At 34.1% G+C, this 27,170-nt stretch overlaps 1 protein-coding gene across 5 annotated transcripts in view; it reads right to left on the bottom strand.

Moving 5' to 3' along the window:
• RALGAPA1 (Ral GTPase activating protein catalytic subunit alpha 1) overlaps nt 1-27,170 on the bottom strand; it is a 219,904-nt gene that overhangs the window by 31,444 nt on the left and 161,290 nt on the right. For 4 of the 5 annotated variants that reach the window (XM_019924021.3, XM_019924023.3, XM_019924020.3 and 1 more), the window contains exons 35-36: nt 19,886-20,009; nt 11,641-11,796 (exon numbers count right to left, since the gene is read on the bottom strand). In XM_019924021.3, coding sequence (XP_019779580.1) covers nt 11,641-11,796; nt 19,886-20,009 — 280 coding nt within the window. Of the gene's footprint in view, nt 1-750; nt 937-11,640; nt 11,797-19,885; nt 20,010-27,170 lie in introns of those variants that run through there. The other variant, XM_033851187.2, reaches the window with a different exon arrangement.

Raw genomic sequence — 27,170 nt, 5'->3', positions numbered from 1 at the left:
TATAACATAAGCTGCAGATTATCATTATCAATTTATGAAGATAAAATAGTTAAATGAAATTCAACACATATAAAATTGAAGTCCTCAGTACATTACAGAATATTAGCACTGGGAGAGACATTAAAGCTCTAATTTCCCACACAATACAGGAACTCCCAGTGCAATATCCCTGACAAGTAATCCTGCCTCTGCTTGAATATTTCTAGGGTTAGGAAGCTTACAGATTCACAAATTAGCCCATTCATTTTAAAAGAGCTACAATCGTTAGACCCTACTTTACAGTAAGCCAAAATCTGCCTTCCCTAAGCTAGTTCTTCCAAAATAAGACTAATACCAAATAAACCCAAGCTATATTTCATATATTATCTTTTCAAATATTTGAAGATTCGTCTAATATATAACTCAACTTTTCTAGGTTAAAAGTGTTCCTCTTTTTATATTTTACAAACTTATTCATTATCCTGGATTATTACCTCAGTTTACTGATGTTTCTATTAAATTGTGGTATCTGAAATAGAATATAATATCAATATATTCTATAATACAACCAGCCCACAGTGGGACTACTTCCTTTGTTCTATTCACTCAATTATTTTCTGCATTTTTACAACACTGGCTCAAATGGAAGCTGTAGTCAATTCAAACCCTTAAGACTTTTTCTTACGAAGTTCTTTTAAGCGGGTACAACTGACTACTAGAACTAGAGAGGATTTCTATGTATTCTTAATAAACTTTAACTTACCAGGTTCCGATTACCTTAAAGCCTATCAAGGCCTTTAGCATGATTCTTCTATTCAGTATGTTGGCTCTCCCTTTTCCAGATTTGGGTTATCCTTAAATTCAAATTCTTGTGTCTTTATTTAGATTTTGGATAAAAATGTCAAACGGGACAGGTTTGGGTAACAGCCTTACAGTAAGTCATTACAGATGTCCTTCCTGGTTAAATGAATATCCAACATTTATTAAATACTTACTATTTCTGAGTGCTTTGTGATAATTTATTTAATTTTCAAAACAATGCTACAAGATAAGAATAATTATTATTGACCTTATTTTTACAGGTGAGGAACTGAACCTTTGTAACTTGCCTAAGGTCACGTAACTAATAAGTGGCAGAGCCAAGATTGAAACCCAAGCAGGCTAGCTTCAGAAACCATACTTTAACCACCTCCCTCTATTGCCTCTCATTATATAATTAATTTCTCTAGATATAATTACAGAACCAGTCACTAACATACTTATTGAACTATTATTAAGACCGCACTTCTTCAACTTGTCCACAACAAACGACTTAGTTAAATGCTTTATACTGTCTATGGCCTTCCCTGATGTAGTAATCCTATTAAAACAAATTAAGTTACTCTGATGTGATTTGTTATGGTGAACTCATGGTAGCTCCTAGTGATCACTACTTCATTACCTAAGTGCTCACAAACCATCTGTTTAATAATCCTATTTTGCCAGGCATTGACATGGAGCTCATGAATGTTAGTAATTTTTGTGGTTGGTGGCCTGTTCCATGTCCTTTTATGAAAATCAGATGTTTGCCTATCTATGGCAGTGTTCTCATTTTCCATAATTATCAGTAGAGATTCCAGAGTCAATTCTAGATTTCCTCAGTGAAATATCATTCATTTGGAGTTAGAGACTAGAATTCATGTAATATAACTATATCATCTGTTTTACAAAATCAACTTACCCCCTTGACGTCCTCATTTCTGTTAAAAACACCTAATAACTTAATTATAATTACTCAGAGTCAAAACCTGAAAGTCTTCAATTTCTGATTTCCTTATAGTATCTCTAACAAGCTCTTCATTAAAAAAAAAAGTATTATGTTCTCTTTTTGTACTTTCCTTCCTATTTCCTCTATTGTTGCTCCAGATCAGATGCTAGTCATCCTACACAGCTGGACTAGTTCACGAGTTCTTAAAAGGCCTTCTCTCCTCCTTCCCTCTCTCCTTCCTATCTACCTCTTTCAAACAGCAAATATTGAGAGCTGACTAAATGCACTGCACTAGCTATTAAAGATACAACGGTGAGGAAAAACAGACATATTTTCTTCTCTCACATAGCTTTAAGTCCAGTGGAGAGAGAGTAAAATAAACTAAGCAATTAATGAATAATTAACAGTAGAGATAATGCTCTAAATATACCTCTCTGAATGCAAATAACAAAGACAACTGATCTATAATGGCACTTGAAGAATGCATAGAAGTTAGTTAGGTTAGGGCAGTTACTTCACGAGATAGTGGTATACATGTAGAAATTGAAACAGAGTTGATACTCAGTGCCCCAAGCCCTCATTCTTTGCCCCTCACCTTCCAGACACTCATGTAGCAAAACATAAACTATCATATACTCCTCAATCATGTGCAAAAACATACTCTCACACATTTTCACAATTCACTTGCTGTCTGGATCATTCATTCTTAGTAATTGGGAAAAGCTTCTTGAAGCAATAGGCACGGCATCTAGTACAGAATACTTTAGCAGAGTGGGCACTCAATAAATATGCTATTAAAAAGATAATGTCACAGTACTTACTTAGCAAATTGTTTTCTATCATTACATAGTGCACAGCATAAAAATACAATTATCTGCAATTACGGCTTTATTTAAATATGCCACTTTGATGGTGATACGTGCTATACAAATATAAAATAGGGTAATGTGATAGTGTTACTGGATAGAGAGGGCTTCTTTAGCTAGGATGGTCTGGAAAGGTCTCTCTGAGGAACTGTCATGTGAGTCTGAGAATAGAACAATGAGGATGAAAAAACCTGATAATGTGACGAAAGAGCATTTCAAATGGAAAAAAAAGGTAAGTGCACAGCCCCTGAGATGGGAATGAGCTTGACATGATGGCAGGTTAGAATGACAGCCAGTGAGGCCAGATTGTGGTAAGTGAAAAGGAAAGTGACAGAAGATGAGATCAGGGAGGTAGGCAGGCAAGTGGCCAAATCCTGTAGGTCACTGAAGGCCACAGTAAGGAATTAGAATTTTATTCTATATGCAATGAGAAGCCACTGCTATACCATCCAAATTAAACCATTCACAGTGCTGAGATAAATCTGCTCTGAACCATTTATACTTCCTTGTTTCTTTATCTTCATTTCTTGTCATCAGGAGTATATTTATAGAAATCGGGGTTAAAGGTAGAGTCTATTATATTAAAACAGAATTATTTTACGTAATGTGGCTAGATTTAGGACTACAACCATGTGTATAATTCCATAGCATTTATTAACTATTACATTAACTACACTTCTACTAAAACAATGAAAAAATTTTTCTTATTATTCCTTAAGTTTGTTTTTCAATTCCTTTTCCAGACTATATTAGCATATAGTCTTTGGAAAGTGAAGTATACTTTAACTGTATTTCTAGATAAAATAAAGAAAAATGGATTTAAAGTTATAATCAGACTAAGCAGTTCGATAGAGCTCATTTATTTGCGAAACTATTGTAACCAAATTTCAAAACAAAAAACGAACTGCCGTCCAGTACGCTAACAATATTTCAGAGGGAACTGACTTAAAGCGCTTCCTTCCCCTCTTTTGGGGGGTCCAGGAAATGAAAGATAGGCTAGAGAGTCCAACTAAAAGTAGGTTACAATTATCTCTACTTGATCTTCATCAAACTCCTAAAAGGATGATTCAGCTACCTATGAAGCAGAGTATCAGCAAGTGGCTACAAGAAGGAGACAGAGGAAATGAGACAAGCTCCTGTGAACACTTTATACCAATGCTTGCAGCACTTTTGATTTTTAGGGGTGAATAAACTCAGTTAAGTGGAAATTATTTTTAACCATTTTCTGTCAATCTTCCTCAGGTAGAGAGAATTTATAGAACAGATGGCTTGGACTGGAGTTATATCAGGATTTTTAATATGGTGGCGTAGTATTTCTAAGAGAGACTACTTTGTTAGACTGAAAGTTTGGTTAATTTGTTAAAAAAAAGTATAGTCTATGTTGTAAAAATTCTGTCGCTACCATTTTGATCCTTGAAAGAGTCTTTCTTCACAAGAAATAAAATGCTAACACTTAAAGAGGTTCAAAGATATTTACCTCTCATTCTGAGAAAATAAAATGCTTAAAAATAATTTACAAAATCACCACACATTTTAAACACAAAGTGAAAACTAAAATTAGTTTCTACAAAATAGATATAAATGATTTTCTCCTATCAAGTTTAAAACAAAGAACCAGAGTCATACATAATTCTACCTTGCCAGAGGCATGGCTATTTCTTTAAACTGACTGTTGACTATCTAATTTAATTAGAGGTATTAAACTTCACGCTGAGGTCAACAAGCCTTACTTCCTTCAATATTACACTTCAACCAGTGCTCATTAATGTGTCTACTGAATGGATTAACACACCTAAAGATATATGTACAAAGCAAAGGGGGACAACCTAATGATATCCAATTGTTCATTTGTAACAGGACACATGTTCTAGGCCTCAACTTATTACCACTAATGTGGAATTTATTAAATTCAGGAGAAAAATACCAATACAGAAAGTGATTTTTTAATTAAGGAAAACTGGTATAAGACAACTGGTTTCTATGATTAAGTTTAAGGATTTAACCTTTTATTGAAAAGAAATTGATAATGTAATAGAGCTAAAATATAAGACTGTTACTTAGAAAAATCTTACATACTAGGACTCTGAAGAGCAGTAAGGGCAAGAATCACAGAGAATAGGGAAAAGGAAAACTCAATATATAGAGAAATAAATGTTACTTTTTAAAAAATTTCTATGAAAAGAAGGTTTAGAATAATTTATACTGAATTATGAGACTGGGTAAATTTTTCCTTTCTACTGAATTAAGTGAAATATTGCTTCAATTTAGCCCCAACCTTGATAAGAGTAGATTTTACTTAAAGTTACTTAAATTACTACTTGAGAATATAAGAGAACTATACCTTCCAAAATGATACCACTTTATTACATATTGTTTACAATTTTGACAGGTTTTGTTTTTATCTGGTAGGTATTATACATGTGAAAGAAGTTATGTTTTGAAATTTTCTCACTACAACAAACAAATAAACCCTTTAAAATGCTCTATTGAAGTAAAAAAAAAGCCTATCTAGCCAGGGTAATTTTCTTGAATAAAACAGGTATAGTTACTTTGACAACTAATATAATAGCATGCTTGCATTATAAATTAAAAAAAATTATAAACATATGCTTGCATTTTTAAAAGTTACATTATTTCTGGCATCTCGATACTAAACAATTGGAATACTATGCCATGTAATTGCCTGCAGTCTTTCTCTAATAATTTGAAAAAAACCCAAAAAACTAAATAATTGGAAAAAAATACTTGTACTATTCCACTTGGTAAATTGCTAAATAATTTTACATTTAGAATTAATTAGCTTAAAGGGGGGAAAAAACACAAAATTTTCTTCTAGGGTGTTATGTCAGCAAAATGGTGGACCAAGCAAGCTCTTGTTTCTCCACAGAGACATTGAAAAAACATGATTATATACAGAAAACCCTGATTCCACAACAAAACCTGTTAGAACTAATATATGAATTCAGCAAAGTTGCACAATACAAAATTAACACACAAAAATCAGCTGCATTTTTAACAATGAACAATTCAAAAAGGAAATTATAAAAACAATTCCATTTATAATTGCATCAGAAAGAATAAAATTCTAAGGCATAAATTTAACTAAGGAGGAGAAAGGCATATATGTTGAAAACTACAAAATATTGCTGAAAGAAATGAAAGACTACATAAATAAATGGAAAGATAGCCCATGTTCATGGATTGGAAGGTTTAATATTATTAAAATGACAAAACTACTCAAAGTGATCCAAAGATTCAATGCAATCCTATCAAAATCCCAACACGGTTTTTCATAGAAACAGAAAAACCCATCTTAAATTTCATATGGAATCTCAAGAGACTCTGAATAGTAAAAGCAATCTTGTAAAAGAAGAATGAAGTTGTAGAACTCACATTACTTAATTTCAAAACTTACTACAAAGCTACAGTAATTAAAGCATTTAATTAAAGCAAAAGGACATTCAGACCAATGGAATAGAACAGGGAGTCCAGAAATAAAGCTTTCCATAGATGACCAATTGATTTTTGACAAGGATGCCAAGATCATTCAATAAAGGAATGTGTAGTCTTTTAAACAAATGGTGGTGGGACAAATGGATAGCCACGTGCAAAAGAATGAAGTCAGACTTTTATCTCATACTATACACAAAGAATAACTAAAAATGGATCCAAAACCTGAATGTAAAAGCTAAAACTATAATACTCTTAGAAGAAAACATACGGGAAAATATTCACAACATTGGATTTAGCAATGATTTCTTGAACTGATACCAGAAGTAGAAGCAACAAAAGAAAACATAGATAAATTGAGCTCCATCAAAATAAAAACTTCTATGCCTCAAAGGACACTATCAAGAGTGAAAAGACAACCCCAAAAATGGGAGAAAAATATTTGCTAGTCATATATCTGATAAGAGATTAACATCTAGAATATATAAAGAACTCCAACAACACAACAAGAAAATTACAAACAATCTAATTTAAAAAAATGGGTAAAAGAGATGAATAGACATTCCTCCAAAGAAGATATACAAATGGCCAATAAGCACATGAAAAGATGCACATCATTAGTCATTAGGGAAATGCAAGTCAAAAACCACAAAGCATAATACTTTGTGCCTATTAGGATAGCTAATAACAAGTGTTGGCAAGGATGTGGAAAAACTGGAACTCTTGTGCATTGCTGGGAGAAATGTCAAATGGCACAGTCACTGTGGAAAACAGTTTGACAATTCCTTTAGAAAGCTAAACATATAATTTCCATATTACCCAGCAATTCAACTCACAGGTCTATACCTAAAAGAACTGAAGACAGGGATTCAAACAAATACCTGCAGGACAATGTTCATTGCAGCATTATTCACAACAGCTAAAAAGTGGAAACAACCCAGTGTCTATTGATAGATAAATGGATAAACAAAATGTATATATATATCATGGGATACTATTCAGCCATAAAAAGGATGAAATTCTGACATGCTTTAACATCAATGAAGCTTGAAAACATTATGCTAAGTGAAATAAGACACAAAAGGATAAGTACTGTATGATTCCAAATTATATGAGGTACCTAGAACTGGAAAACTAAAAGAGAAAGAAAGCAAATTAGAGGTTACTAGGGGCTGGGTGGAGGGGTTAATGGAGAGTTATTGTTAATGGATACAGAGTTCCTTTTTTGGGAGAATAAAGTTCTGAGATTTCCAGTTTCCAGCCTGGCATGTAAAGAGATTAGAAGTTACCACTCTGTCCTAACAACAAGTAAAAAGCTAAACAACTGAAAAATCAACTACAGTACTCTTCTTAGATCAGAGAATTGAGGTCATAGGGAAAACTGCTGCCCCAAAATTGGACAGACAGGCATATATGAAGAATAACAACTTAACAGAGCAGAAACCTCTGTAGGAACCAGTGCCAGAGTAGGAAAACCTGAACTGTAGCTGACAAACTGCCGGAGACTCAGTGTGAAGAATGAGAGAATGAAAACGCATCAGAACCACAGTCAGATATGGCAGGGATGTTGGAATTACAACTATGATTAATATGCTAAGGGAACTAATGGAAAAAGTAGTCAAAGTATGGATGGATGAACAGATGGATAATGTAAGCAGAGAGACGGACATTCTCAGAAAGAATCAAAAAGAAATGCTAGAGATTAAAAAAAATATGTAAGTGAAATGAAGAAAGCCTCTGATGGGCTCATTAGTAGACTGGACATGTCTGAGGAAAGAATCTCTGAGCTTGAGGATATAATAATAGAAACTTCTAAAACTGAAAACCAAAGAGAAAAAAGACCGAAAAAAAACCCGTAACAGAATATCCAAGAACTGTGGGACAACCACAGAAAGTGTAACATTTATGTATAGAAGGAGAAGAAAGAGAGGAAGAAACAGAAGAAATATTTGAAGCAATAAAGATTGAGAATTGCCCCAAATTAGTGTTAGACACCTAACAACAGATCCAGGAAGCTCAGAGAACACTAAGCAGGATAAATGGCCCCCAAATTACATCCAGTATATCACATGCAAACTTCAGAAAATCACAGATGAAAAAATCTTGAGAAAAGCCAGAGGGGGAAAAAACATTTTACCTATAGAGGAGCAAAGATAAGGATTACATCTGACTTCTCCTCAGAAATCACGCAAACAAGAAGAGAGTGGAGTGAAATATTTAAGTGCTGAGAGAAAACTCTACTAATCTAGAATTCTGTACCCTGTGAAATTATCCTTCAAAAGTAGAGAAGAATAAAGATATTCTCAGACAAACAAAGATTGAGGGAATTTGCTGCCAGTAGACCCGCCTTACAAGAAATGCCTTTCAGAGGGAAGGAAAACAATATAGGAAAGAAATTCAGATCTACATATAGAAAGGAAGAGCATCGGAGAATCAATAATTGAAGGCAAAATAAAACTTTATTTTTCTTATTCTTAATTAATCTAACACATAACAGTTTGTTCAAGATTATAAATGGCAACAATGTATTTGATAATGTATGCTTATGTATACACATGGTTATGTATAAGTGAAATAAATGATAGCAATGACACAAGGGATAGGAGGGAAGAATTGTGCTATTAATATGCTATTAATAATAGCATATTGTGCTATTATAAGGTACTTGCAGTGAACCAGTATAGTATTATTTGAAAGTGGACTTAGATTAGTTGTAAATGTATAGTACAAACTCTAGGGCAAGAACTGGAAAAAAATTTAAAAAGAAAAAAATATAAACGATATGCTAAGAAAGGAGAGAAAATGGAATCGTAAAACGCTCAATTATAACCACAAATGGCAGAAAAAATGTAAAATAATCCAATTATATTAATGATCACTTTAAATGTCAATGGTTCAAATACACAGAGATTGTCAGAGCCGATCAAAAAAACAAGCCCCAACTGTGTGAGGCTTGAAACCAACTTTACAAGAAACCAACTTTAAATACAAAGATACATATAGATTAAAAGTAAAGGGATGGAGACAGATATACCATGATACCACTAATAAGAAAGTGGGAATAGCTATACTAATTCTAGAAAGAGCACACTTCAGAGCAAGGAAAGTTATCAGGGATAAAGAGTGGCATAATCTAATGATTAAGAGGTCAGTATTCCAAGAAGACATAACCAATCCTTAAGGTGTATATGCCTAACAACAGAGTGCCAAAATATGTGAGGCAAAAACTGATAGAACTGCAAGGAAAATAAAAGAATCCACTATTATATTTGGAGACTTTAATACCCCTCTCAGAAAAGAAGAGATCCAAGCAGGTAGAAAATTGGTAAGGATATAGTTGAACTCAACAGCTCCATCAATCAACTGAATATAACTGACATTCATAGACTATTTCATTCAACAATAGCAGATAACACATTCTTTCCAGACTCACATGGAACATTCACTAGATAGACTACATCTGGGCCATAAAATACACCTTAAAAAATTTTAAAAAATAGAAATCATATGATGTCTGCTCTCAGACCATGATGGAATTAAACTAGAAATCAACAACAAAAAGATAGCTGGTAAAGCCCAAAATACTTGGAAATTGAACAACACAGCTCTAAGTACCACATGGGTCAAAGAATTCTCATGAGAAAATAAAAAATATTTTGAACCAAGTGAAAATGAAAAAGTTCTGGAAATGGATACTTGTGATGGTTCTACAACACTGTAAATGTACTTTATACCAAAGAACTGTACATTTAAAAATGGTTAAAATGATAAATTTTGTTTTATATATATTTTTCCACAATAAAAATTTTTCTATACTTATAGATGAAATAAACTATTAGTGTTCAAGGTTTAATCCCTCAACATTCTCTAATAAATCCAGTACTTAAACATTTCACCATTTAAGGGTATAATTTTAATTAGAACTCAACCATTTAACAATTCTTAAATGGTGTTATCTCCAAAATTAATTTTGCTATGATAATGGATTGTTAAACATCCATTTCAGACTCTTCTTAAATAATTAAGGACAGACCTTTGTGACTGTTGTGAAGGAAATAAGAAACCTTACTTATTTGAGATATTTCTACAAAGGCTGCAGGAATAAAATTTCAAGTACCTTTTAACCTTCAGGTTTAATATACTGAAGTAAAAATATCCTGATGTTTCTTTAAAAAAAAATTTCAACAATAAATGATATACTTTGTTCTGCTCTTATGTTTGCAATTGAAAATACTATTAATTTTAGACTCTTTTGAAAAGGAAAAGAGGGTTTCCTTTTGCTCCGGGGTTTAAAAGTTGTATCCATGAAGCCATGAAAATGAGGATCACTGCCAAGTCCTAATGTTTAAAATAATTTATCTTTTTGTACTATATTCATAACTGCCTCTAATTTGAGTATGGCTTATTTTCATACAAATTTAAAATGAGGTGATGGAAGAAAGTGCTTAATTGAAGTTTTAACGAAGTTTTACTCCAATCCAACTCTTCACCATTTTCTTGTGAGTATTCATGTCTCATTCTGTACTTCTAAAAACTACATGCCAAGATATTCTATAGCAAATCTGTTACTAAATATACTTACTTTCCTACACATCAATTACCTCCATCTTTACTAAACATTCAAATCTAATCAGCATCCATATATTAGTTGTTCTAACCATTACTCATTTAGTAGGCAATTTCCAACAGTATTCTAAAATGTAAACAAAAGGCATCAAGGGTACTGAATCAATCTTATAAAATATTTGAGAGGAATTCTGAAGTTCCTTTTCAAAAGAGTATAAGGATAACACTGTTTTCATAGGCTATTAATGAAGTATGAAGAGATTTGATATCAGGCAACATGATAACAGAGTACCAAGTAAAATGATCTATGATACTAAGTTGGTTACATTCAGTAGTAGTTTTGAGTAAACTGAGGAGTAGGAAGAAGAAGAGAAGATAAAGAAATGTTGGACAAGGTTTCACTTTAAAAAAATGTTTCTCCCTAAAAAAATTAAACATGGATTGAACACACACAGCTTTATTCTGAGGTATGTCTGTGTCACTAGAGTGATTTTTGAATGCTGGTGCCGGTTACAGCAAAATGGTGGTGTAGGTTTTAAAAGACATGGGCCATCAAAACCATTCCACTATATCTCCCATAAATATTCTAAGGCAGTAAAATCTATTTTAATGAATTAATGCTTATTTTATCTGCTATATTAGTTTTAGTTAAAATTTATGAGAGAGCACGTTATATTTTAAGTGATTTGTAATAATTTACATTTTAATTTTTTTCCTCTCCGTCAATCAATATAAACGTTATATCTCTCCGTGTGTGGGGTCTTGAATTATAATTTCACCAATCTGAACATTTACAGAAGTTTTTCAATTTGTCAGATGCCCATTTTCTTGAAGGCAAATGCTTTGTTAAGACTATAACTTTCAATCATATCATTAAGGAAAACAGAGTTTACTCTGCAACTGTTTCTGAAGACACTACTGGGTGAAGAAAGGAGTACTCAGAAATAGTTCTTGATCAATTAGATGACTTGCTTACATATTTTATGTATTACTAAGATTTTAACTCTGAGCACTTTTTTTCTTAGCACTTACTTTTTTGGTCAAAGAGTCATCAGAATCAGAAGGCATTCTTGTTGATACGTGAAATATTACTTCAACTGTAGAGGTAGCAAAATATGGTGTGGTCAATCCAGTGCTTTTATTTCTTTGTAGTCCTCCCATGAAACCGCAATGGTTTGTAAGATTTACCTAGAAGCAATGAAAAGACACATAATATTAATTAACTAAACAAAACTAAAAACCTCACCATGGAAAAAGACTCAAATTTCTCACTTTGCAAAAACGTGAGGAATGAAGTCTTCTGCATGTTATCAACTATGGCTCGACCCAGAATTATTAGTTAGAACTATTCAAGTCACACTGGTAGATTTTCTTAAGTATTTGAGGGTCCCTAATTAGTAGGAACTAATTAGCAAAGAAATCAATCGCTGTGCACTATGCATCTCTTGTTAGGCTACGAGGTGCTAAATGGTAAGGGCTGTGTGGGACGCCGAGGGCAGAGAGTAAAAACCAAGTGGCAAAAATCAAGACTGGAAATGATTTGAGGTTAAGTTAAAACAGTAATGTCACTTTGATAAAACGATTAATTGTGTCATATTTACTCACTGAAATTGGCTTCCTAATTATTAGTACCTATCATAGCCCAGAACAAAAATACAAAAATGTAGAACTTAACTACACTTCAAATGCATTAAAAAAATACAAATTAATCTGTGCAAAGTCTTTTAAATCTCCTTTTTTCCTGATTATAAATATATTTACTATCAGGATTGTTGCACTGGACGATATCCCCTGGACTTGTGTGATGCAAAGAAGCCAGCAACTTGTGTTCATTGTAGAAAATCAAAGAAATATTGTAAAGAAAAAACAAAACTTAAACACTGCTTGTATTTATCCATTCAGAGAAACCAGTTATGCACCTGCTTGTAAAAAACAAAATATAAATATGTGAAAAAGTGGAAACCTATAAAAGCAAATTTCTGCACTGTGTGAACTGAACACATCTCAACTATCAATATCAGTTACTAATGGCTGAATGTATGAATAACAAGTTAGTTTTTATGCCATTACTACAAGATTTCCTCAATCATTTACATTTTAAATTTATTTTTTAACTCAGTAATACATTCATACAATTAAAAGTTCAAAAGATACAGCAAAATTTTTCCTTCCATATCTCTCATCTCTAGCTACTCAGTTCCACTCCAAGAAAGCAATTTAAGTATGCCTGCAAAAATGTTCTCTATATACAATTAAATTTTTAAAGGTATGTATGCACATATACACATGTATGTACACATGTGCACACACAACACAGATACACAATGTTCTGCACCTTGCTTTTTTGCATTTAAAATACCTTGAAAAATACTTTTTATTTACTAAGTAAAGAGCCTTCTCATTTTTTTTTCATGGCTTCACCTAAGTCCCTTTTCTTGATGTACAATAATTTAACTAGCGCTCTACTTGACGGATATTTAGGCTTTCCCAATCTTTTGCTATTACAGTCAATGCTACAATGAATAACACTGAACACATGTCATGCTGCATTTGTGAAAGTAGATCTGTAGGACAGATAGTCAAAAGTAGAAATGTAAGTCAAAGGGCATGTGCACATCTAATTTTGAAACTGACTACCAAATTGCTCTCCATAGATGGTACCAACAGTGCATGAGAGTGCCTGTTTCCCTCATATGCTCTCAAATAGATTAACAAACTTTATGACCTTTGCTAATCTGTTAGGTTAAAAAATGGTATCTTAGTGTACATTTTTGTTCTGTTTTGTTTTAGTGAGAAAGTTATTTACTTTCAGGTCAATTCTCTGATTATGTAAAGGAGAAAGTCTCAGTTTAGCGCTCCTTCGCTATAAATAATTCTGTAACACTTGCAGATCTCTATTTTTTAATTAAATGTTTTACCTGGAGGTAATTATAGATTTACACAAAGTTTTAAGAAATAATAAGGAGATTCTATGTACCCTTTACCCAGACTCCCCAATGCAATCATATTATAACCAGGATACTGATATTGACATGATTCAGAGACAACATTTTCATCACCACAAGGATTCCGTGTTGCCCTGTTACATGAGCAACACTCACTTCCGTCCTACCCTACCCTCCTTTTTAACCCCTGGCAATCACTAACCTGTTCTTTACTACTAAAACTGTCATTCCAAGAAAGTTATATAAGTGGAATTATTTGGCATGTAACCTTTCCAAGCATTTGGAGATTTTGCCATTATCTTTCTGTTCATGATTTCAAGTTTGATCCTACTGTATATGGAGAAAACACTGTATGATTTAAATGCTTTTAAACTTGCTGAAGTTTGTTTTAATGGCCCATATATGGCCTATCTTGGTGTATGTTCCATGGGCACTTGAAAATAATATGTATTATGGAACTGGTGGGTGGAGTGTTCTATAAATGGCAATTAGATCCTGTTGGTTGGTGGTGGTGTTGAGTCCTTCTATATACTTGCTGATTTTCTGTCTACTTCTCTCAGTTGTTGAGAGAGGGATGAAATCTCCATTTATAATTGTGAATTTGTCTATTTCTTCTTTCAGTTCTATCAGCTTTGCTTCAGATATGTTGCAGTTCTGTTGTTTGCTGCACACACATTTAGGATTGTTAAGTCTTCTTAGTGGACTGACCCTTTTATCACTGTTATATAATGTCCCCTCATCTCTGGTAGTTTTCTTTGCTCTGAAGCCTACCTTATCTAATATTAATTCAGCCACTCTGGCGTTCCTTTGATTAAGGTTTGCACAATATAATTTTTTCTATCCATTTACTTTCTACCAGCCTATATTGTTATATTTGAAGTGAGTTTCTTTTACAAAGCATATAGGTGAGTCACGTTTATTTATTATTATTTTTTTTTGTGGTACGTGGGCCTGTCCCTGCTGTGGCCTCTCCCGTTGCGGAGCACAGGCTCCAGACGCGCAGGCTCAGCGGCCATGGCTCACGGGCCTAGCCGCTCCGCGGCATGTGGGATCTTCCCAGACCAGGGCACAAACCCATGTCCCCCGCCTCGGCAGGCAGACTCTCAACCACTGCGCCACCAGGGAAGCCCTGAGTCACGTTTTTTAATCCACTCTGCCAATTTATTTATATTTTTTTATAATTATTTATTTATGGCTATGTTGGGTCTTCATTGCTGCATGTGGGCTTTCTCTAGTTGCGGCGAGCGGGGGCTACTCTTCGTGGTGGTACGTGGGCTTCTCATTGCGGTGGCTTCTCTTGTTGTGGAGCACAGGCTCTAGGTGCATGGGCTTCGGTAGTTGTGGCTCGCGGGCTCCAGAGCACAGGCTCAGTAGTTGTGGCGCACGGGCTTAGTTGCTCCGTGGCAATGTGGGATCTTCCCGGCCCAGGGCTTGAACCTGTGTCCCCTGCATTGGCAGGCGGATTCTTAACCACTGCACCACCAGGGAAGCCCCACTCTGCCAATTTTTAATTGGTATATTTACATCATTCATATTTCCTGTAATGACTAATACGTTAGAGCTTAAGCTCACCATTTTATTTTTTGTTTTCTGTTTATTTTCTGTTTTATTTTTCTTGCCCCCTATGGATTACTTGAACATATTCTAGAATTCCATTTTTATTTATCATTTTTAGAGTGTACTTTTGTTATATTTTTTTACTGGTTGTTCTTGGTATTATACTATATGTACGTACCTTATCACAGTCTACTGATGTTGTCATTTTACCGGTTTGAGTGAAATATAGAAACCCTACCTCACTTTATGTCCTTTTACCCTCCCTTGTTTGTAATATAATGTAATATAATGAATATTTTCATGGCATTACATTTATTTATTTATTTTTTTTGCAGCAGGCGGGATCTTAGTTCCCTGACCAAGGATCGAACCCGTGCCCCCAGTATTGGGAGCGTGGAGTCTTAACCACTGGACTGCCAGGGAAGTCCCTGTCATTACATTTAGAAACACATCAGGTAGTAAAATAATTTTTGCATCAACCATCAAATATAATTAAGAAAACTCAAGAGAAGTAAATTTAGTGTATTTACCCATATTTTTTCTTGCCATGCTCTTTCTTCCTGATGTTCCAAAGTTCCTTCTATCATCTCATTTCTGTTAACAGAACTTCTGTCAGTGGTTCTATTAGGGCAGGTCTGCTGGCAACAAATTCTCTAAGTTTTCCTTCATCTGAGAATGTTGTGCTTCATTCCTTAGCTAACTATAGGATTCTGGGTTGACAGTTTTTTTCTTTTAACATTCGAAAAGTATTACCTCCTCTGGCCACCACAGTTTCTGATGAGAAATTCACTATCATTCTAATTGTACCCATATAGATAGGTACAAGTTTCCTCTGGATACTTTCGAAATTTTTTTGCCTTCAGTTTTCAGAAGTTTAATTATGATGTGTCTTAGTATGGATCTCCTTCCATATATCCTATTTGGTTTTCACCAGGTTCTTCAATCTGTAGCTTTATTAGCTTTATTTTTCTTGCCAAATTTGGGAAGTTTTCAACATTATCTCTCAAAGTAGTTTTCAGACCCAACCTCTTTCTCCTCTCCTTCTGGGACTCACAATAACAGGAGTGTTAGATTTTTTGTCATAGCCCCACAGGTCTGTTCATTGCTCTGTTCACCGTCTTTATGTCTATTCTCTCTCTGCTGTTCAGATTAACTTTTACTGTTCTATGCTCCAATTTACTAATTCTTTCTGTACCCTCAACTCCACCTGACTCTGTTGCTGGGCCAATCTACTGAGTTTTTTATTTCAGTTATTATATTTTCAATTCTAAAATTTCCATTTAGTTCTTTGTATCTTGTATTTCTTTGCACAGACTTTCTATTTTTCATTTGTTTCAACTGTGTTCCTAATTGCTTGTTGAAGCATTTCTAATACAGTCACTTTAAAATCTTTGTCATCTTGGTGTTGGCATCTATTGCCTTCTTTTCATTCAGTTTGAGACCTTCCTGGTTTTTGGTATGATTTTTGGTTGAAGCCTGGACATTTCAATATTATGAGACCATGAATCTTATTTAAACCTTCTGTTTTAGTTGGCTGTTTTGCAACACAGCTCCAGAGAAGCGGGGGCTTTCAGCCTCATTATGGCCAGGTGGAGGTGGTCTCATTATCACTGGGTGACGGTGAAAGGCCTAATTCTCCACTAGACCTCCTCTGACTCCAGTGTAGAGGGGGAGAGGCACCTCATTATGCCTGGGTGGGGCCGAAATTCCAGGTTCCTCATGTAGTCTCCACTGACACTGTGGTGTTAGACATGGATGGGGGACTTGTTACCAGTTGGCAGAGATGAAACTCTTAGCTTTCTATTTGGTCTTCTCTGATACTATCTTACTCCAGGGTGATGTTCGGGATGCCTCATTATAGTCATTTATTTATTGACTGATTGACTGATTTTTGGCTGCGTTGGGTCTTCACTGCTGCACGTGGGCTTTCTCTAGTTGCGGTGAGTGGGCTTCTCATTGCAGTGGCTTCTCTTGTTGTGGAGCATGGGCTCTAGGCACGTGGGCTTCAGTAGCTGTGGCACGTGGGCTCAGTAGCTGTGGCTCACAGGCTCTAGAGCGCAGGCTCAGTAGTTGTGTTGCACAGGCTTAGTTGCTCCGCGGCATGTGGGATCTTCCCAAACCAGGGCTTGAACCCGTGTCCCCTGCACTGGCAGATGGATTCTTAACCTCTGTGCTACCAGGGAATTCCCCTCATTATAGTCTTGTAAGGGTAGAAGTCTAGGCTTCCTAACCCACTTTTGTTGTCAGGGGTGGGGATGAGGGTCACAGTATTTTCTGTGGTGTTTGGTTGGCGTAGAGCAGTTACTGTTTAAATGTTTTCTGTCTTTCCAGGTTGCTCCTTTCCTGATCCTTTGGTTAGAAAGAGTAGGCTTTTGTTGGGTTTTTTTTTGTCCTGGGCTTGTTGATATTTCTAGGTTGCTGGCTTCTTCAACTCCAAGTCCAAGATATATGAGGCAAAAAGAAAACCTGAGAACTCACCATCATGTCATTCCTTGGTCCTGAAGTCCTGTTGGTCTATCTTCTTTTCTCCAACAAACCCGTGTCCCCTGCATTGGCAGGCAGATTCTCAACAACTGCGCCACCAGGGAAGCCCTTACCTGACTTTTTGATTCTAGCCAACCTAATGGGTGTGAAGTGGTATCTCACTGTGATTTTGATTTCCATTTCTCTGATGATGATGTCAAACATTTTTTCATGTACTTACTGATCATCTGTATATCTTCTTTGGAAAAATGTTTATTCCGATCCTTTAGCCATTTTTAAATTGGGTTGCCTTCTAATTATTGTTTTGGTGAGTTCTTTGTATATTTTAGATACAAGTCCCTTATCACATATATGACTTGCAATTATTTTCTCCAATTCTGTGGGTTATCTTTTCACTTTGTTAATGGTGCCCTTTGATGCACAAAAGTTTAAATTTTGATGAAGTCCAATTTAGTTATTTTCCTTTGTTGCTCATGTTTTAGTGTCATATCTAAGAATACCTTTTATTTGTTAGTTGTGTCTCAATAAAGCTGGAAAAAAAGAATCCACTGCCAAATTCAAGGTCATAAAGATTTACCCCTATATCGTCTTCTAAGAATTTTACAGTTTTAGCTCTTACATTTAGGTCTTTGATGATCCATTTTGAGTTAATTTTTGAACACAGTGTAAGATTCCAACTTCATTCTTTTGCTTGCAGCTATCCAGCTACTCCAACACCATCTGTTGAAAGGACTTTCTCCACTGGATGGTCTTGGCACCCTTGTTGAAAATCAGCTGACAACAGATGTGTGGGTTTATTTCTGGAATCTCAATTCTATTTCATTAATTGATATATGTATCCTTAGTGCAAGTAACTCGCTGTTTGATTAGAGCTGCTTTGTACTAAGTTTTGAAATCAGGAAATGTGAGTACTCCTAATTTGTTCTTTTTCAAATGTCCGTTGCTTTTACTAATACTTTTCTAGTTTGTTTTTTTAACAGGACATATATTTATAACATTTCTTTACACTTTCCAAACCACTTTCACATACATAATCTCAAGTGAACTGCATATTACATATCTGTTGGGTAAAAAAGCACACTGCTTTTGACAAATAAGCAAAAGGCCAAGAGAACTAAAGTAACTCAGTGAAATAGCAGGTTAGATCAGCTATAAAAATATATATTGAATGCTAAAGGTTTATGCATTGGACACTGTGCAAGGACTGGGATTTAAAAAGAAAAAGCAGGAAGATGAAAGAGCCTGCCCTCTAGGAACTTACAGTCTAGTGCAGTGGTCCTTCAATAATTTTGCTCATGTACTCTCTACAAGAATATTGAGAAACTATGTATTAAATTGACAACTACGATGAAAATTGTCATCATAAGTTTAAGCTGTTAGAAAAGATACAATTTCCAGTATGTTATATCTATATACTTTAAATATATTTTCATCAAAATCTTAGAGCACAAATTTGGCTGATACAATATATATAAAATGTCTGCTATTAATGACAAATCAATCAGCCACATCAAATTCACTTTCTGTTAGAACATGTCTGACTCATAATTTTACAATTTAAATAAACATACTAATACAAATCTCTATGACAAACACCTCACTTCTGAATTATAATTCTAAGATAGACAGATTTGTTCAGGAACTTCAACATGAGTTGGTTGCAGGGTTGTTGGTTGCTGGGATGACAAAAAATACAGCACCTTTCAATACTTCCTGCTTTGCCATTAGAGACACTCTCTCTCAGGAACATGCCCTCTTGAATGAACTGTCCCTTTTTTGGTGCCAAACCTTCCAGGGCAATGCAGGATTCAGGTGAGTAATAGGTATGCCTTACTTTTACAAAGATGAAGAACAGAAAAGGAGAGGTAAGAGACTGTAGAAGGGTTCTCCGGAATTACTTGTAGTAAAGTTGAGGATCTAGAAACTTATCTCCTCAAAACTAACCTAGCCAACATGCCCCCTAGAATCCTTGGGATAGCCCTAGGATATTCATATCTTCGTTTGAAGATCACTAGTCCAGCGGTCACAACTGTGAGGAAAATCCAGATCTTTTAAGTCTAGGAGTTTAGCACACTCTGACAATACAGTGAATGATAAAACAGTCAAAAACCTTCCTAAGTCCCAACTGCTGCCGTCTTTGTAGATGAGATATAAGGCAGAAACAATATCAAACCCATTGTTATGTTCTTGAGTCTCCTAAAATAATGCTTCTAAAATAAGCTAGAAAGAAAACGAAAACCATTGCTTTCAAATAGAAATAAAATGATATTTGTATAATTTAAAAGCAATACCTCCCAACCAAGACCAGCTACAAAATCTTCATATGCTTGACTTCCTCCTGTATTGGTGAGAATGGAATGTTTGTCTTCTTGTCCTTCAGCAACATAAAATACTGCAATCTTGTGTGTCTCTCGGCTATAAAACAAAAGATTTCACCGTTCACTTAATCATTAATTTATCTGTTCATTCATCCAATAACTAACTTCTAAATACGTGGCAATAAAAAGATGAAAATGAATTAAACCTTATAATCTACTAAGGGAGACAAGTAATTATAAGTAAAAAATTATAAAAGTTACAAAATTGCGCTCAGAACAGAAGAAAAGGATGATTACTTCTGACTGAGAAACAGAGAGAAACTTAAAGGAGAAGGTAATATTAAGCTGGGTGAAGGTAAGTAAGATTTGACAAATGAAGGAGAGAAAGTATCAGGAAAGACACACAGGTGTGAATGCACAAAGCATCTGAAGAGCTGCCTGTTGTGCAATGTGGCTGAATCCCAGAGTTAAAGGGACTGTGTTTTAGAAATAAAATTAAGTAGGAGTACAGAGATGAGTGAGAAATGATCCATTTCTCCAAAGTACTTATAAGAAATGTATACACAAATATTATAAAACTGTATGGAGTAACTGACAAGTTCTTAGATATTTTAGTTTTAGTTCTCCCTAAAATTAAAAATGCTCATAAAAGCAAATTTCTTGTATGAAATTTGGCTTTCCAAGCTAACTAGAAAATAAACAATAACCCAAGCAAACAACAACCGCCAACATACTTTTGATTCAAAGACACAAAGTAGAAAGTAAAAGAAACAGAAGAAGATGCTATGCAAACAGTAACCAAGAGGGCCAGCATAGCTATACTAACATTAAACTTTTACATAAAAATGTTATAGGGAGTTCACAGAGAGACATCCTGGGGTGGAGTGGGGGGTTGGTTTGGGTGGGTGGGGTTCCTTTTACCTTTTTCCTTTCTGTGTATGTCATTAATCTGACAATTCTCCCTCCTCCCCACTGGCCTGTCCCCATTCCTCGTATTTGTACGGTTCAAGCAATAAAGACATTCATTTCAGGAATAAAAAAGTTATAAAAGATAAAGATATATTTCATAATGTTAAAGGTCCTTATAACAGGAAGATATGAAAATTAAAAACATATGCACCCAACAACAGAGCTTCAAAATACATGAAGCAAAATCAGACAGAACTGAAGGCAGAAATAGCTATTTCTATAATCATAGTTGGAGACTTCAATACCTCACTTTCAATAATGGACAAACAACTAAAAGAATATCAACATGGAAACAGAAGACTTGAATAATAGTATAAAATACCTAAAGAACACTCCACCCAACAGTAGCAGAAAAACACATTCTCCTCAAGCAAACCTGGAATATCTTTCAGGATAGACCATATGGTAGGCCACAGAACAAGCCTCAATACATTTGAAATAACTGAAACCATGCAAAGTATGTTTTCTAATCATAATAGAATAAAATTAGAAATCAATAAAAGAAGAAAATTTACAAATATGTAGAAATGAAAAGATATACTCCTAAATAAGTGATGAGTCAAAGAATAAATCTCAAGGGAAATTAGAAAAAAAATCCTTAGAGATGAATGAAAATGAAAATATAATACAACAAAACTGAGGGCATGCACGTAAAGCAGGGCTCATTGGTAAATTTATGCACATAAATGCCTATATTAAAAAAAAGAAAAAGATCTCACATCAAAAACTAAACCTTCCACCTTAAGAAACTAGAAAAAGAAGAACAACTAAACTCAAAGCAAGCAGAAAGAGGACAATAATAAAGACTAGTGTGGAAATAAATGAAACAGAACAGAAAAACAAGAGAAAAATTTTAAATTGGTTCTTTGAGATGTTAAACAAAATCAATCTATAGCCAGAATGAGCAAGAAAAAAAAGACTCAATTTACTAAAATCAGGAGTGAAAGGAGAGACATCACTACATACCTTACAGAAACAAAAAGTATTATTAAGGAATACTATCAACAATTGTATGCCCAAAATCAGATAGTTAGATTAAATGGACAAATTCTTAGAAAGACACAAATTATTAAAACCAACTCAAGGGAAAATAGGATATCAGAATAGTTCAATAACTAGAGAAACTGAAATAGTATTCTGATTGAAAAGGAAATAGTAAAACTACTTCCACTTGCAGATGAGATGACTCTGTGTATAAAATCCTAAGGAATCCACTAAAAAGCTATTAGAGCTAATAAATGACTTCAGAAAGGATTCAGGATATAATATCAACATACGAAAATCAACTATATTTTTATAAACTAACATGAACAATCCAAAAACAAAATTACGAAAGCTATTTCTTTTATAATAGCATCAAAAATAATAAAAATACTTAGGTATATATTTAACAAAAGTACACAACTGATACTCTGAAAGCTACGTTGTTGAAAAAAATTAAAGATCTTAAAAAAAATACCACATTCATAGACTGAAAAACTTAATATTGTTAAGATAATATTTCCTAAATTGATCTACAAATTTAATGCAAGTGCTATCAAAGTCCCAGCTCCCTTTTTTTGTAGAAATTGATAAGCTGATCCTAAAATTCACAGGAAAATGCAAAAAATCCCAAATAGCCAAAATAATCTTGAAAAAGAAGAACAAAGTCAGAGGACTCATAATTCCCAATTTTAAAACCTACTACAAAACTACAGCACTCAATGGACTGTGGTACTACCACAGCAGAAACATATAGCTCTATATGGAATAGAATCTTGGGTCCTGAAATAAACCTTTATGTTTATCATCAATTGCTTTTTGCAATGGTACCAAGCCAATTCAATGGGGGAAAAAATAGTGTTTTCAGCAAACGGTGTTGAGGGAACTGGATATCTACAATGCAGTTGTAGATATCCAATGAAGTTGGATTCTTACCTCATACCATATACAGAAATTAAATTTAAAAGCATCATAGACCTAAAAATAAGGTCTAAAACTATGAAAGTCTCATAAAGAAGTTTACACAACTATAAAATGTCCGTGTAAAAGCTACATGAATGTTCACAGTAGCATTATTCATAACAGCCGGAAAGTGAAACTAATGCAAATGTCCATCAAGAGATGAATGGATAAACAAAATATAGGATATTCACACAATGGAATATTATTCAGGAATAAGAAGAAATGAAGTGCTGACACATGCTGCAACATGGATGAATTTTGAAAACACTGTGCTAAGAAGCCTGCCACAAAAGACCACATATGTTTGATTGCTATTACATGAAATATCCAGAATAGGCAAATCTATAGAGACAGAAAGTAGATTAGCGTTGTCCAGAGATGGGGAGTAGGGGGTGATGTTTGGGGGTAACAGAGAGTGACTGGTAATGGGTATGAGGTTTCTTTTTGAAGGAAATATTCTAAAATTAGATTGCTGTGATAGTTGTCTGTGAATATACTAAAAACATGTACACTTTAAATGAGTGAATCTTATGGTATGTGAATTACATCTCAATAAAGCTGTTAGAATTTAAGTTGGAAGTATGACCTACTATGTGTAAATTCTGATCCTGGCAGAAAGGGGACCTCTCAGTGTTCTCAATTTCCTAGGTAAAGGGCTATCAGCTAGAACTCATAAATCACAATTTATAAAATTGAGAAGAGTTGCATAGAAATGTTCACCTAATACTATATAAATCAAAAAGAGAAATACATCAGCCATATAGGAAAAATTAGAAAATAAATCTTTAAAATGCAAAAGTAAAAATGAAATCACCTTTATATTATCTGTCCTTTTTAAAATTTGAAAAAGCAGAGTTTAGCTGCTCTTTTATGTCAAATTTTAATTTTTCAGCATTCCTTCTTATTTTTCTACTTACTAACTACTTCTAAATGCTTGGTATATATTGATTGCCATTAGATTAGTATGTACCACAACAGTGAATGAGGTAAAAAGATTAGAAAAAATGAGATTACTGAACTTGCAGCCATAAATATTCTACAATATGTCCAGTACTGGCAAAATATTATGAGCTTACTACTGGAAAGTTCAAAGTGAAATATGCTAAGTTATAAGCACTTCTGATTCCCTGTATATACACTGCAAAAGAAATAATAATACAAATAATTTGGAGATTTGAAATTTAAAAATCTGATGGTTCAACCATGAGGAATAGGAATCAGTTAATCTAGTCAAAGAAAACAAAGGATCTATAAATGGTCTGGAGAGATAAGACTATAAAGAAAGTAACTTTTCATTTTCTTCCGCCCTAATCCTCCAGACAAGTAATCAGGTTTTTTCCAGGTTCTTGGCTTAAGAAGCAGCTCAATGTTGCCTTACTGTCACATAATTAGAATGAATTTTTATCTGAACCCAATATGTTAGAAAAAGAAAGGAAACCTGTTTTCAGTATTTAATTTGTTTAAAAAAGCAAAATAAATGTCATGTGTTCATGTGGTGTACAATATCAAAAAGGAAACCTATGCTGTCTCAAGGAAGATGTCCTTCATATATTCCAGGTACATATGAGAATGGAAGTAGTTTAGCAGGAGCCAAGAAGTAGAAAAGCATAAGGTAATGTAAAGAAACCATGAATAGCCAAGACTGGCTGGTATGGCCTGAGTTCTAGACTAAGGAGTCTGGTCAGGCACTGGGAAGTCACTAAGGAATAAAATAAAAATTTTACTTTAGAAAAATTATTCTCGTGGTGAATATTGTCTAGACGGTGAAGAGTTAGAAGATGAGAGAGTTGTTTAAACTCTCTCCGAAAGAAGTAATAAGGACATGAATCAAGAAGTTGGGAGTAGGAAAAGCAAAGAAGAGATAGAAGTGAGAAATAATAAGAAGAAAGAACTGACATAATGATAAACACTAAGGGCAAGGGAAAGGAAATGGTCAAGTGTGGGTGACACTGAAATGGTACTTCTAAATGTAATGGAGAAAATTAGGAGGAGGATGTTACTTGGGAAAGAACTGATGACCTGGAAACAGAAGTAAGGAGGCAGGGAAAAAATTGTAATAAGCAGCTACAAAATCATGACTGACAATTAAGAGATAGGAGTACATGGGCAGAAAAGAATGGGGTTGAGAAGATATGAGAGATATCCCAGTGAGAAGGAAAACTATGTTAGGGGAGAAGGCAGCAGAAAATGAGCCAGTGAAGACAAACTAGAAATAACTAGTTTAGCAGGAGCCAAGTAGAAAAATATTAGGTAATGTAAAAAAACCCTAAATAGCCAAGATTGGCTGGTATGGCCTGAGTTCTAGGCTAAAGAGTTTGGTCAGCCATTTGGAAGTCACTAAGGAATAAAATAAAAATTTTACTTTAGACAGTTTTACTTTAGAACAAAGTAATTTAACATGACTTTAGAAGCCAGGGGAGAAGAACATTTTAAAGAGAGAACAGACAACAGTACTGAACTTTTAGGGGATATAATACTCAGGAGTTTTTAGGGCAGAAACTATTCTGTATTATATTGTAATGAGTATACATGTCATTATACATTTGTTAAAACTCATACAATGTACAACACCAAGAGTGAATCTAATATAAACTTCAGTTAATAATAATATATCAATATTGGCTCATCAATTTTGACAAATGTACCATACTGATACGGGGTAACTATGTATAGGGGGAAAGAGGGTATGTAGGAATGCTCTGTATTTTGCAATTGATTATCTTGTAAATCTAAAACAGCTGTAATTTTTAAGTGCCTATTAGATTAATTGAATTTAATTAATTAGATAAATCAAGGAGGCTGAAGAGGATGGAGAAAACTTTAGACATGGTGGTCAGGATACTAACCTTCAAAAGGATAGTTTAAGTAGAACAGTAGAGGTCTGAGAACACATGGTGAGCAAGACAGCAAAAGAGGTATGATTTGTGCCCCCAATGACTTTGCTATCATCTAGTACCAAAGATAAATTATTAAGGGGAAGAATTAGGATATGAGAACTCAGAGACTACTTAGAGGGTTTTAATTTTATAACTGTCTTGGAAAGAATATCTAAGAAATAATAATAATATTAATACAGTGTGATAAATACTATGACAGGAGAGTGTTATCGGGATCTCTGAAAGCCCATGGAAGGATATCCAAACATAGGGTGGAAGGAACTGGGGAGGAATGTAAAGGGTTAGCGGTAGCTTAGGGAAAGGCCTTTCAGAAAAAATGTTTAAGCTGAGACTAAAACAATGGACAGGATCTACACTCAGAAAAAATTTAGAGCATAAGACTATTTCATTGTTAAATAATAAAGAATAAAACTCAGACAGATAACATTCAATTCTAGAAGAAAAAGAAAAATATAAAGCTTATGAACAAGAAATAACAGTAATTAAAGAGTTAAAAAACAGAACATAATAGAATATGATAAATGAGAAACTGTTTCTCTGAAAAGATTAAGTAGATTATTTGCATCCAGAAAAAAAAAGCCCATTGTAATGGTGGTGCATAATTCACTTACAAATATAGCTTAAAAGTTAAAAATCATTTTAAAAGAAACCATAATTACAATAATTTGTTATTTAATACATAATACAAAAAAGATGGAAATCGTAACACCAATAACCTAAAATGTGAGGGAAGAAGTAAAAGTATAAAGGTTCTGTATGCTGTATATAAAGCAAATACTAATAGAAAAGGAAATAAACAGCAATACAGTAATAGTTGGGGGTTTTAATATCCCACTCTCAATAATGTACAGATTATCCAGACAGAGACTGAAAAAGGAAACAGTGGATTTGAACAACACTATATACCTAACAGACATACACAGAACATTCTGTCCAAAAGCAGCAGAATATACACTCTTTTCAAGTGCACATGGAACATTTTCTAGGATAGATAATGTGTTAGGATGCAAAACAAGTCTGAACAAATTCAAGAAGCTAGAAATTATATCAAGCATCTTTTCCAAACACAATGGAATTAAAGTAGAAATCAATAACAAGAGAAAAGCCAGAAAGTTCACAGACACATAGAAATTAAACGACACACTCCTGAACAACCAATGGATGAAAGAAGAAATCAAAAGGGAAATTTAAAACAGATCTTGAGACAAACAAAAATAGAAATACACACTGAAAGTGTGACGTATAGCAAGTTCCAAGAGGGAAGTTTGTAATGATAAACACGTACATTAAGAAAAAGAAAGATCTCAAATAAACAGCTTAACTTCATACCTAAAGGAACTAGAAAAAGTAGAATAAACTAATCCCAAGGTTAGCAGAAAAGGGGAAATAATAAAGATTAGAGCATAAATAAATAAAATAGAGAATAGGAAAATAGAAAATATGAAGCA

This window comes from Tursiops truncatus, chromosome 2, assembly GCF_011762595.2.
Source record: "Tursiops truncatus isolate mTurTru1 chromosome 2, mTurTru1.mat.Y, whole genome shotgun sequence".
NCBI lineage: Eukaryota > Metazoa > Chordata > Mammalia > Artiodactyla > Delphinidae > Tursiops > Tursiops truncatus.
The sequence above is the reverse complement of the archived record's forward strand: the minus strand, read 5'-3'. Positions and strand labels throughout refer to the sequence as shown.